Here is a 13,061-nt window from a genome sequence, read left to right on the forward strand (position 1 = left end):
TGTACAGTTGTGATTTTACCAATTGAAATTTATCAAAATAAATTTTAAAAATATTATTTGATTTTGCTACGCAATGCTCTTGTCGTTAACTTGTTAATATGATACCATAAAGCAACTGGTTTAATATACGCATAGTTGAGCGGGAAAAAAGGCATCGCCAAACCTGAAACACACGCTGGATCAAATATGAGAGATGATGACTAGGATAAAGGTTAAAAAGATTTTAGTAAAATGTTAGAAACGTTACAATAGATAATTACGTTTCACCTCAATTCTTATATATATAGTGTTTATATATAAATAGCTATGTTTTTTGTTACATAACTTTTTTTCAGGATAATAGTTGAGATTCAGCCTTGCGAGATCATATAAGCCTATGGACTATAGCCATTAAACCCAATGTAAGAAAGCGAATAGATTTAGCATGCCTTCTCCACAAGATGCATTCAACAGCCGAAATCATCGTAAGGAACCAATCCTTGCAGCTCTGGTCCATTCAGTCTGCTGTTGTTGTCAAAACTGAAACAGCAAGGGATTAGGAAATCATTAAATTATCTTGATGACTGTAGTAAATAACAATAGTTAGTTATGGTTTAAAGACAGTAAACAGCTATTTTTAGAAGTACAAATGGGGTACTGGTAGCATATATTAGAAGTGCCATGCGTAACAAAATCATGTGCTGTCACCATTGGGAAGAATTATACACCCATGCCCTTTAACAAGACAAGCTTTCTGGAACAATGAACACAATTTGAAGAACACAGGCTCCATTTGGAACTAGAATCACGCACTAGACTCCTAGGTGTTTCAAACAAGAGTAACCAAATGGCAACTATATTTGAAGAATTAATAAATCAAAAACAATCGCATATCTCTTCAGAACTCTAGCGAATTGTTGTTGTCAATTATATGAATTACATTAGAAGACAAAGATCCCTGACAAAGTGCTAGGTCAGATTTCATACTAGCATCAAGATAATTGATGCCACTGCAATAACCAGATGAATAATTCACAACGACAACCACACCTTTATTCCACTAAGTGAGATTGATTATATGGATCCTCCTACATCATTAGACTCGATCCCTTACTATATTTTCATCTATATTTAAATAAATTTTATCTCATTTTATCATTATTAACCACAACTTCTATCGTCGCCCTTTTCCTCATTTATTATAACTTCACATTACCTAAATGAAATATTTATTCGTTACCTAAGTAGTACATATTCATACCATCTTATACACTCCTCTTAGAGTTTTCTCTTCAATAGATGCAACTCTGACTTTCTTTTTAATATTTTCATTCCTTATTTTATTCATCCTCATATATTTGCATATTCATCTTAACATCGTCATCTCTACGATTCTCATATTCTATTAATTACTCACTTTATACCCCAACATTCAATTTCATATAACAGGTCTATCTATCATTTTGTACCTCTGCCTTTGGCAAAAGACTGCTTCCTGGCAGCAACAGGTCTATCCATCATTTTGTAAAATCTCCCTTTAAACTTTAGTGTTACCTTACCATCACAAATAACACCTGACTCTCTTCTATTTCAACCATCCTACTTGTATCCTCCATTTAAGTTTTATCTCTGCCTCATCAACTTTTGGAAGAGGTGATGAACCTATATCAGCCACGTAAGCATTTGGACAATGTCTGTGCACATCGAATCATTCAATCGCCTAAACCTCAGTTGACTAGAAACCCTATCCCTTGTCTGATCGCCTAGAAAACTTATTGTTTATGTAACAAAAATTAGTCTAAAAATCACAAAAGTAATTTTATAACTCAACTGATGTCGCTTGTCTATTTACTTTGACTTCAAAATACCTATTGGTTTCTAAGTCAAATCAAGCCTAACTAAAGGGCTACCCACTTCCGAAAGATAAAGACACTCTCACAACCTTCTTTGCCAAAAGGAACCCTCCTAGACTAACCTTTTATTTAGTATCTATCTTGACCTACTAGGACATCTTACATATCCAATATCCGATCTCCTGACCTACTAGAACTTCATAGCTCGATATCCAATCCACCTGACCAGCTTTGCTACTTGGTATTTGGTCCACTGATCTACCAGAGTTTCACTATCTAATATCCGATCCACTTGACCTACCGATCTTCGTTGTCGGGTATCCAATCCACATGACCTACTAGAACTTCGCTACTAGATAACCACCTAACCTACTAGAGATTTATTGCTTGATATCTGACCCACTTAACCTAGCAGGGCTTTACTGTCTAATATCCGATCCACCTGACCTATCAGAGCTTTTCCTATCTAGTTACCTACTCCTGCAAACTTAACAAATAAGTTAGATCACACAATATCTAACTTTAAACCCTTTGTCATATATAAAACCATAAGTCTAATCATTTGGTGCTCCCTACACCAACACTTCTTACACCATAACTCTCAGTCTATTTTCCTTTATAACGTGCACTATACTAGATGCCAAACATGACTGCATCAAGTTGACATTACTAAGCATATGTGAAAGCTTCAGTAAAGCATCTTACCAGCAAACTAGGATTTAAAAAAAAGAAAAAAACATCTCTTGAATAGGTAAAATCTACAAAAAGAAAAAAAAAATCTAGTTGAACATGACAAAAGAGTGATTAATACCAAGGCCTTGTTGTTTAGTAGTTCTTTTGTTAAGGAGGATTATTAAACCTAGCATATAACTCAAGAATTTTAACCAATCCAAGGATAGTTAATCTAATCATAAAAAATTGACACATATCTACAAATTTGAAACAAATATAGCTCCAAAAACTTTATGGTCAAATTATTAGTTCCTTGTGGTGTTGTTCCATTTGAGATATTTTTAGAAGTTATGTTCAAAATTTGTGGAATCCGTGTATTATAAGATGTGAAATGTTATCAAATAAAGAGTATCATACAATATGTTGATATCAGAATGTTTAAACTCTGTTGAATCAGGGTACTCACATAATGTGTAATTTGTCAAAAGAAAGAGGATCATAATGTATGCAATATGTTGAGTTAAGAAAGTACTTTTGTTACAAATTCTAAAGTATCACACAAATTTGTTAAAAAACAAAAATTCATTCAAAGGTCCATTAAAATCTTTGATGTTTTCAATAGATGTACCCATTAACCCATTTCAATAAGATATGCTTGGAGATTTGTGGAACCACAGAGAAGCAACTTTTTTTACTTGTTACCTCTGAAGAGGAAAGTTGCCAAATGGTCCATCAATTGGAATAGTTCCGCAAAGATCATTGTTTGAAACATCCCTGCAAGGTATAGAAAAAGATATTTCAGAACTGAATCTCACAGAATCCGGTAACTATGGTTTTAGGTTATGTTCCTTACAGGATTTTGAGATTTGAAAGGACAACAAGCTCCCTGGGAATAGATCCGGACAGCTTGTTGTTGTTCAGCCGCCTACAAAGGTGATTGATATTTCAATAGAAAGAAGTCATGAACTTAGGAGATACTGGAACCTACGCTCTGATACATCGATTACCTACTTTAAAAGAAAAACTTTTGCATTGAACAAGGAAAAAAAAACGCAAACGAACTCACAAAAATCTAAGTGACTTCAATTGAGCAAAGGACTTGGGGATCTCTCCTTGTAATTGGTTCCCATACAAGTCCATGCTGATGAGGCTCTTCAAGTTGCCCAGCTCTGGCGGGATCTTTCCTTTTAGGTTGTTCCTGTAAAGCTCCCTGCAACTCAAACAACATCATACATAAAACAAAAGATCAATTTCTAGGCGAAAAGGGAAAAGAATAAAGGTTTAGAGCATTTACAAATACTGAAGATGCTCGAGGCGGCCAAGCTCGGAGCCAATAGGACCAGAAATGTTGGAATTCCCCAAATCCCTGATACAGACCAAAATAAAAGAACAAAGCTTTATGATGAAAAAGTAAAATAAAGGCGAAATGGTGCGTTTGCAAGGTTAACGCGAGGAGAAGAGGGGCTTACAGGCGGATGACGCGGTTCTGTGGATCACAAGTGACATGGAACCAAGTGCAGGGGTTGACGAGGGTGGGATCCCAGCTCTGCAGCACGTTGGTGGGATCGGTGAGCCGCGTCCTCCAGGAGTGCAACGCCTCGCCTGTACCCAACCATACCCACAAATAAGCAAAGAAGCGGTTTCTTTTCCTTGGAAAACTTCTTAAAGAAGGAATAAAACGATCTGGCTCACCTTCGGAGTTGGAAGAGGAGGCCGGAGAAGCCGCGAAGAGGAGGACAAGAAGCAGCGGAAGAGGAGACATTGAGGCGAAAAGAGGGAAACAGAAGGGAAAGGAGAAAGCTTTGGTGGAGAGGGAGAGAAGGCGTGGAGAACTTCGCTTTGAGGATGGGAAAGTGAGGTCAAAGGAGGAAGTAACGCGGCATGAGCGAAGTGGGAGTAGCAGAGGAAATGGAGGGCAAGTCAGTCAGCAGTCAAAGACTGAGAAGGTCACGCCATCGCCGTGGTATGGGTCTCTGCGCGTGAAGGGTATATCTGTAATTTGATCCACTAGTCCACTAATTCCGGCGAAACCACCGTCCCTTTCCCTGGCTTCCCCGTACATTTTTTTTTACCATAAATTTAACTCTTATAATATGTTAAATCTCAAATATATTAAATTTTAATTTTAACGCATTATTAAATTTTATTTATATTGCACTTAAAATTTTTAAAAGGTTTAAAGTTTTATTTTCAAACTAGATTCATGTCGGGAAGATACCCGGTAGGTTTAAAGTTTTATTTTCAAAATAGATTCATGTGGCGAAGATATGTGTCAATTTTTTATGATGAAATTAATTATCCTTCTAATTATAATTGATATATTTTTATTCTAAGTTATCACATCTTTAGAAACCTAATATTTATTTGAATTCCTTAAATACTTAGTTTTCATCCAAGATGATCATCCTATACATCCTCTTAATGACTATTCTAAACCTCTTAGAAGTCTTAGATAGTTATGATGGTAAGGTTAAAATAAGAAAGTGATTTCCTTGTTGCCTTACTATTATTTCTATACCTAAACTTGGTTTCATAGTCAAATGGAACTTGGAACCTTATGGTAGGTTGCGATGGTATCATTTAACTAGACTTACACTTATGATATAAGTCTTCTTTATTCTTGGATTGGTTATGTTTTCTTGATCCTAGATTTTGTATCTTAGTTCTATTTGTGATTTTCATAGTCTTTTCTTGTTAGACAATCTTACTTTTTGTCAGAGTTACAGTGAATAATTTGAATTTAAAATTTATTAAAAAAATAAATTCAGACTTATCTATCAAGATAACCTTAGATACTAAACTTAAATTGGCTGATTAAGCCGAGCTGCTGAATTGTTAAAGCTACTAAGAAAGTTGAGTTGTTAAGCAAGGTTGAGCTGTCAAAAAGATTGCTGCAAGGGAAGGCTGAGCTACTAGGAAGGCGGAGTTATAAAGGAAGTTAAGTGACTTGAGTGAGTCAAGTTATTGAGTGGTTGTCAAGTGTCCCAAGTGGGTCTAGCTCCTTAGTGATCGAAGTGGGCTAAGCCATCGAGTAGCTCAAGCAGGTCTAACTCCCAAGTGACCTCAGCGGAACTAACTAGATGGTTGGGCAGAGAATTTCTGAATAAGAGGCTGAGTGAAGCTATACCAAACTGCCCAGCTAGAAGACCAAGCAGAGAAGTGTCGACCGGTAGGCAAGATCATCGAGTAGGTTGGGCAGTCAAGCAGGAAGCAAGGCTATTAAATTGGAGGCGAGACTATTGAGTGGGAGAAGTATTAAGCACTGTCGAGGCTTGTGTTTGGCATAATTTTCTTAAAACAGATTTTTCCCCTTCGACGGTGCTTCGAGATCACGTTGGACGTCTATTTCCCATGATACAACAACATGACCATGCAGACAACCAAGCACTAGTTGTTTCTGGTGAATTGAGCATGTACTAGAACACTATCACTGAAGAGTTGTCAAATGGGTCACTCAATAGGGAGGAGGAGAACGGGGAACGAAGGTGGTTGGAACCTACTATTTGTCTACTCTCGTTGCTTTGCATCTCCCTCTGCTTGAGGTCACAACCTCCTTATATAGTTTTGGTGCAGGGAGCACCAGATAATCGAATCGATATTTTAATCATGGCAAAGGGTATAAGTTAAAGTTATGTTGTGTGCTAACAAGCTAAAGTGAGTGTGTATAGAGTAAGGAAAAGTCCTAGTTGAGGTTGGGTAACGAAGTCTTAGTTGTTATGATCAGTCTGGTGCATTGTGCGTGTTTACACGTTTCACAAACGTGCACAACGGAAGAAAAGACAATAGTTAAAACTAATTATTACAACACTTATAACACACACATGTAAGATACAACATATACTTGACATAACTTGAAATTAAAAATTTTAAAATAATAATTTATTCTAGGTATACCTAACGGATGACGTTGAGCAGGAATGACATCAATCCAGCGGCTTAAAGTTCCACCTCTATCAGTGATCCACGCCAAACCCTCATTTGGACGGCTTCCCAAGTCACGAGTCATGTCACCGTCTTCAGTACTAATCAACGATCAACAATGGTCAATCATAGAGAATACCCTAAAATTGAAAAACAAGCAACAACACACGTCGTGTTTATTTTTTGGGATTTTCTAACTATTACCGACAATCGTATTCTCGGTGTAGTTTATGTGGTCCAGTCTAAGGCGAACAACCGGAATCCTTTCTGGCAAAGATGGAGAAATCTCTGAAAGCACACAAGCTTCCGACAACGAACCCCAGTGATAACCCCGCGCTCCAGCAGCACCTCTTCACTGGTGGCCAGCAACAGTGCTTCACCAGTGCTCTAGCGGTTGGACAGTGAAGTCTAATAATGTAGCAAGGTTTCAGGAGAAGTTACAAGCCTCCAGCCTTCCAATTAGAAAGATTATCATGGACAGTAAGAAGATTTAATGATTGGGAACCAACGACCACACAATCAGGAACCGCGACGTGCGATTAGGAAGAGGAGCCGACGGCGCTAGGGTTTTATCGTGTACACTCCCACAAGGCCAGGGAGGCTTTTAACGTGATTCATGCGATTTCTACACCGGCGAAATCGGGATTAATAGGAAAAGAAAGATCGTGATCGTGATCTTCTGTTTCCTTACGGCGCGCGATCAGGAGGAGAAAGAAAAGCCTGAATCAGGTTCAACCCTAGGATTCACTATAGCGAATCGAACTGAAACTGTAGCAAACCATGATAGCGTTCCGCAAGTATACGGAATGTCGTCAAGTAATAAAAAGATCGAATCCACAGGGACCGTGGAATTACTTACTAGATCTAGCACAAAAAGGTGGAGAGAATATTGAGCATGAGTTGTGTGGGGGAGATGGGAGTGATCTAAAGTACTTTATCCTAGAATTCGGAGAAAGGGATCGACTGTGACACTAGGTGGTGAAACGATCCTAGGACTTCGGACTCCTCAGAGTATGGATTGATTGACTTGGATCCTCTACCTTTCCTCAATAATTGTTCAATTGTAGGGATGTTAACCAATTTATCCAATTCAACCTCGTCAGGTATCCTCGAAATAATGCATTGGTGTTCTTACGTCACTCGTTATCGGTTTGAGATGGTTCTAGAAGCCCGGTTCAAGGCATTCCCGTGTCACTCAGGCGCCCCGGAGTACTAAAAGAACCCTATCCCCTGTCACAGGATATCTTTTTACGGACCTCTCCCCAACAACGAATGACCGCTAACTATCCCTCATAAGAATTAACTACGCATTAGGAAACCCCTCGGAACTCGCCCGGTTCAAGGCATTCTCCCTGTCACGAAGCGCCCCGGTGTACGGCCTAATGATTCCCCAATTCATAGTTAATCCCTACCCTCATGGATTCACACACACATAATTTATCATCAAGCACAAGCATAAATCCACAAAGCAATAGACAGTTATATCATTGAAAATGGTAGATTAATCAAATCCAAATACAATCATCCATTACATCTGATTTATCCTACATCCTAGAATCTAGGGAATCTACTCCATAGCGTGGAGGTTACAAGCCAAAGGAAGGGAAGAATACATCTCACTCCAAAGATACAACAAAGAAATGCAGGAAATAAGACTTATCTTCTTCCTTGGACTGCAATCTCGGCGTAGATGGGATGAGGATGGACTGGAGCAGTCGGATCGGTGGATGGATCGTCGAATCTCGCTCCGAAACAGGCGTCGGTGGCTCTAGAACAGCTCCGGTGGCTCTCCAAGGTCTCCCCCCTTTCTTAGGTCACAAAGAGGACCTATTTATATGCAGGTCACGAAGGCAGCACGCCCCCGCTCACACGGCCGTGCCTGGGAGGCACGGCCCCGTGTGGGCATCGGACATTGGAGGAGGCACGGCCGTGCCTTGGGGGCACGGCCTAAGGCAGTGAAGCTTCTGTCCGGGGGCACGGCCGTGCCTCTGGGGCACGGTCCAGACTTGGCTCTTCTCTGTTTGAAGGCACGGCCGTGCCTGTGAGGCACGGCCACAGCCTGACTCTCCTTCATTTGCTGGACACGGCCGTGTCTTTGAGGCACGGCCAGCTGCTGGGACCATTCTGTTTTGACACACGGCCGTGCCTGGTGGGCACGGCCAACAGCAGTGGCTTGAGTTCTTGATGGAAACACGGCCGTGCCTGTGAGGCACGGCCAAGTCTCGGCTGGCTTCTGTTTCAAAGCACGGCCGTGTCTGGTAGACACGGCCTCTGGCTGCTGCTGAGGGGAATTTTGGCACGGCCGTGCCAGTGAGGCACGGCCCAGGCTTGATGGTCTTCTGTTTGTGCACACGCCCGTGCCCTGTGAAGCACGGCCACAAGCTGAATAGACACGGCCGTGCCTGTGAGGCACGGCCCTGTCTTGCCTTGTCTTCAATGGTTACTCCATTTTGCCCGTTTTTGCTCCATTTTCCACCCTGAAACATGTAAAAACACGAGCAGATCTCCGAACTAGGAAATGCAAGATATGTGCCTAAATGCATAAATAAGGGATGCAATGCACACAAGAATTTAGCAATAAACTCAGAAAGATGTGCAAATAAAGCATAAATACATATATACATCCTACGCACATCAATCAGAACCGAACTAATTTAGTTCATTTCGCCTTCACAAGATAAAATCCATCATCACTTCCGATCTGCCAAAATATCTTCCATAGAACCAAACCATTTGGTTCACTTCATCTTTATATGACGAATTACATCATCTTTGCTCATTTCCGGTTCAAATAGACTTTATTTCTCTCATTTCGAGAATTCAATTCTCAAACTCATTTTAAATTCTTTGGAGAAATTTGTAGTGTGTGTGACCCAATAGATTCCCAACTATGTTGGCCGTCCATAATTAACTATTAATTATGAAACGATGAGTGACATCTAGTAGTATATCATGACCCTCAACTGATATAAAAATCAACGATTGATTCCAGAACCATTTCTGAACCTCTCAATAGCTACAATGAAATGTGTTTCGTTATTTTCACCATCTTATACCTGCTTAGTTCAGGACATAGTCTATAAATGTCAGTCCCCACTAAGATGACTACGCCACACCTAGTTCAAGCTTACTTTCTTATCCTGTGGATTCAAGTTACTTATACATGTGACGAAGAGTACCATACTCTTGATATGCAATGCTTTTACTAAAGACTTCATATAACAATCCTGATAAACGACCGTAGGATATACATCCCTTTTTCAAGGAGCGATAAATCCTTTGTGGGCTATCCAAACACCTTCGGATACTTCTATTTACACCCAATCATCTCGTGTCCACACCTCCTTGGAGATGTTTGCTTAAGATGTCAAAGTATAAGCCTCTATGACCAAGATGACTTAAATACCACAATTTAAAGGAAACTCGCACTTAAGCTGCATTAAGATTTTCATTGACATATCTCTATATGCATAGAACTATATGAAGTCTCATAGCAAGTCACTCCAATGAACTAGTTATCTTAAATTAACATCGACGTTTAACTCTAAACATCCAATGTCTTCAGCCAGTGAAAACAACTGCTTAGAAAACCAAGGAATTTAAAACGTGCTAGTCTTAATAGAATTGATGACGTCCGTATTCATCAATTCATCGATAGAGATAATTTCAATACATTCATAATTGCATACGTAGAGATACTCACTAGTTGTGATCCAATCATAAATTTTCTCATGCTATTATAGGATCATTGAGAGTGATAAAGGGGGGGGGGGGTGAATAACGCTTTCATAGTATTTTTGAATTTTGTAAACTACTTGTATATCCTTAAGATCAACGAAGTATAGAATGCAGTGGGAGAAGAAAAAAAATACAAGGACAGAGCACACAGATATTTACTTGGTTCACAGCCATAGGCTGCTACTATAAGGCCCAGATCAAATGATCATTTTCGATGGGCAATCAACTATATAACTCCCCTCTTACGAAAGGAAGTTAGCAATTACAAAATATAGAATTGGTAACAACAATACCGACCTAATGAAATTAAGCACAAAATGAAATTACCAATAGAGTGAAGATATCGAATTGGGGTGCAGCTCTTCGACGTTACGACGACGTTCTTGATTGATGCTTCGCGTGCAGACGGTTGTCGCATGAGTGTGAAATAATGCTTCAAGGGGTCTCCCTCGAGGCTATTTTATTAGGGTATCTGAGGCGCCTAGAAGCCTTTCTAGGCGCCTCCACGCTGTCCGTCGATCCACCATCAGCGCTGCTGACTCAACATTTCTAGGCGTCTGTATCCCTTTCCGGGCGTCTTTATGCTGACGTGGAGGTTCCAGATGAACCTTGACTCTACAACGCCTTATCTAGATCCAGGGTGCTTGGAACCACTCTGGGCACCTAAAAGCCGAAGTGTCCCGACCACTAGGACTCTGCCACCTTACTGCTTCACTAGCCCCATTCTACTGACGTCCAATCGCTCAGGAATCCATCCGAGTGCCTGGGGTCCGATCGTCCTGGATCCAGATAAAGGCGCCCGAACATAAAGTTTCAACCTCTCCTTTCCTGCATTACAAGTTGGTACAAAAATAAAATATAACTGAAAAGTAAAACAGTTTAATAGTTGTTTTGGTCTTGACTTCAAATTTTCTAGTGAAATCCTAGGTCAGACCGACGCCTACTGTTCTCCTTACCGGGAACGCGCCCTCACCCACTCCACTCGGGAGAATTTACCTGTTGCCAACCAAGTCCTCCAGACTTGTTGGACTTTTGCTTAGCCTCGATCCTCGACCCCCAAGATTTCTACTGCTAAACATCTGGTCCACCTGACCTGCCTAATCTTCCACCTGGTGCACTTGATCTGCCAAGTCTTCCTATCAAAGTCATCATAACTAGGACTTCCATTGCCTATTCTCCACTATGATTTTCCTGTATCTAGTCGCAACTATGACTTTTCTGTGCTATTTGCACACTTAGATCAGCTCATCAGTAAGCATCACACACTTAACTTGAATCTTTTATCATTATCAACAGTAAGGTTTGATCATCTGGTGCTTCCTGTACCAACAATCTCCCTTTTTTTTATTATGGCAACCCAAGTTTCAAGTTAAGAAAAAAAATATTCTGATAATGAAAGAAAATAAATGATTCATACAAGTAATAAAATATAGTTTAATGCAACATGTATCAATAATTTTCTTCCTTCTCCTATTTCCAAGACTCCCCCTGAATTTATACTTGGGATAAAATAAATTTTTAAAATTTTATACTACTTGGGTAAAATAAAATTTTTGAAATTTTATTTTTCTCTCCTCCTGAACTTGATATGGTTTAGTTTTGATCAACTTAATGCAAAACCATTCAAGTCCTTTTTAACTTTTAAAAAATGTTAATACTTAGTTTTCAAGAAAATATTTTGATTTAAAATTAAAATTATGTATCTCTTCCCCTTTGACATAATAAAAAATAAGTATGTTTAGGTGTGAGTCTAAGTATGTTATATAAAAAAATACTTAGACAAAAAAATATCCTCTTTAGGCACATGTCCAACATAGATTTTAGCTAACTACCAAGGGATAGTAGCTTGAACCAAGTTAGTCAAGTTTAAGTGTATCATTCCAATTAATTTATACTAAGCAGGAACACTTAACTTGATTCATAATTTGTGTTTATAGCTCAAGCTTTGGTTTGATGCACAGACTTAAGCATCTGGAACTTAAGCTAGAACCCTATGCATCTCACACCATTCTAGGTTTTACAATACACAATCAAGTTATCTAGTGTACTTCGTGAGATGCGTAACCTAGATCTATAGGTTCATGATTTCTAGAGAGAAATCTAGAATAAGACTAAAACATTCCTTCTTACTTTTGAAATCCAAATTTTAAAACTAGGTTTTTCAAAAAAAATAAAAATAAAATTTTAAAGTAATTTTAAAAAATTAAGTAATAATAAATTCAAAAATATATGTTTTAAAAAATTAAAAAAATTATCTTATTCTACCCAACATAATCCTAATTAGAATAATTATTCAAAAACTTAAGTACTAAAATAGGAAACATACTAGTAGATCAAATATTCAATAAGGTCAGTACAAGTTAAAATAAAATAAAAACTAGATCTACTGGGGAGGTGGTTGAAGATAATCCATGCTCCAAGATCTGAACATGCCCATCAGCTCAGAATGTCTAGCCCTACTTCTCTTCTCCTGACTCGCTAGCTGACTGGTTATAGACTGATGGTAGGAGGTGACAAACTCATGTAGACTATGAACTGAGTCCTCAAGTTTAATCACTCTTTGCTCCAGAGTGATAGGAGCTGGAGGGAGCTGGAGAAGATCGTCTAGGTTAAGATCGTCGTCCTCCTCCTCGATGGCTACGGCTGGTGGTGGCTGAGGCTGGTTTCCTCGTCTCCAAGATAGAACTCCATCCTCATCTATATGTATCTCAGCTAATAAAAAACTCCTAAGTCCTAATATATCAAACTCACTAGCTGGTTTGACTTCACCTGCAGTGAGGTCAAATCTAAGTGATGCTAGGAGCGATATCAAATTATGACAGTAGGGCATATGTACCCTCCTGCTAGTGGTAACACCATATAAAAAATGATAGCATGAAAGATATGCAAACTAATGTC

The 13,061-nt window shown here is 39.1% G+C and overlaps 1 protein-coding gene across 1 annotated transcript; it reads right to left on the reverse strand.

Annotated features, from left to right (window-relative positions):
* Positions 1 to 201: 201 nt before the first annotated feature.
* On the reverse strand, positions 202 to 4,375 carry LOC141829336 (leucine-rich repeat protein 2-like). Its single transcript, XM_074716787.1, has 7 exons — positions 4,197 to 4,375; positions 3,974 to 4,106; positions 3,799 to 3,870; positions 3,571 to 3,714; positions 3,358 to 3,429; positions 3,207 to 3,278; positions 202 to 519 (listed from the first exon to the last, which is right to left on the reverse strand). The coding sequence occupies exons 1-7, from the start codon at positions 4,264 to 4,266 to the stop codon at positions 447 to 449; spliced, it is 636 nt and encodes a 211-aa protein (XP_074572888.1). The 5' UTR covers positions 4,267 to 4,375; the 3' UTR covers positions 202 to 446.
* Between the last annotated feature and the right edge of the window lie 8,686 nt (positions 4,376 to 13,061).

Source organism: Curcuma longa, chromosome 5 (assembly GCF_044706935.1).
Source record: "Curcuma longa cultivar G26 ecotype Majalengka, Jawa Barat chromosome 5, ITB_CL_G26_1.1, whole genome shotgun sequence".
Taxonomy (NCBI): Eukaryota; Viridiplantae; Streptophyta; class Magnoliopsida; order Zingiberales; family Zingiberaceae; genus Curcuma; species Curcuma longa.

Bases quoted from the DNA above. Each gene is read 5' to 3' on its own strand.
- LOC141829336 (XM_074716787.1), bottom strand. From the start codon at position 4,266: ATGTCTCCTCTTCCGCTGCTTCTTGTCCTCCTCTTCGCGGCTTCTCCG. The intron at 3,279-3,357 runs GTAAGGAACATA...TATACCTTGCAG, and splicing joins CTTTCAAATCTCAAAATCCT to GGATGTTTCAAACAATGATC. The intron at 520-3,206 runs GTAACAAGTAAA...TTGCTGTTTCAG, and splicing joins GGCAACTTTCCTCTTCAGAG to TTTTGACAACAACAGCAGAC.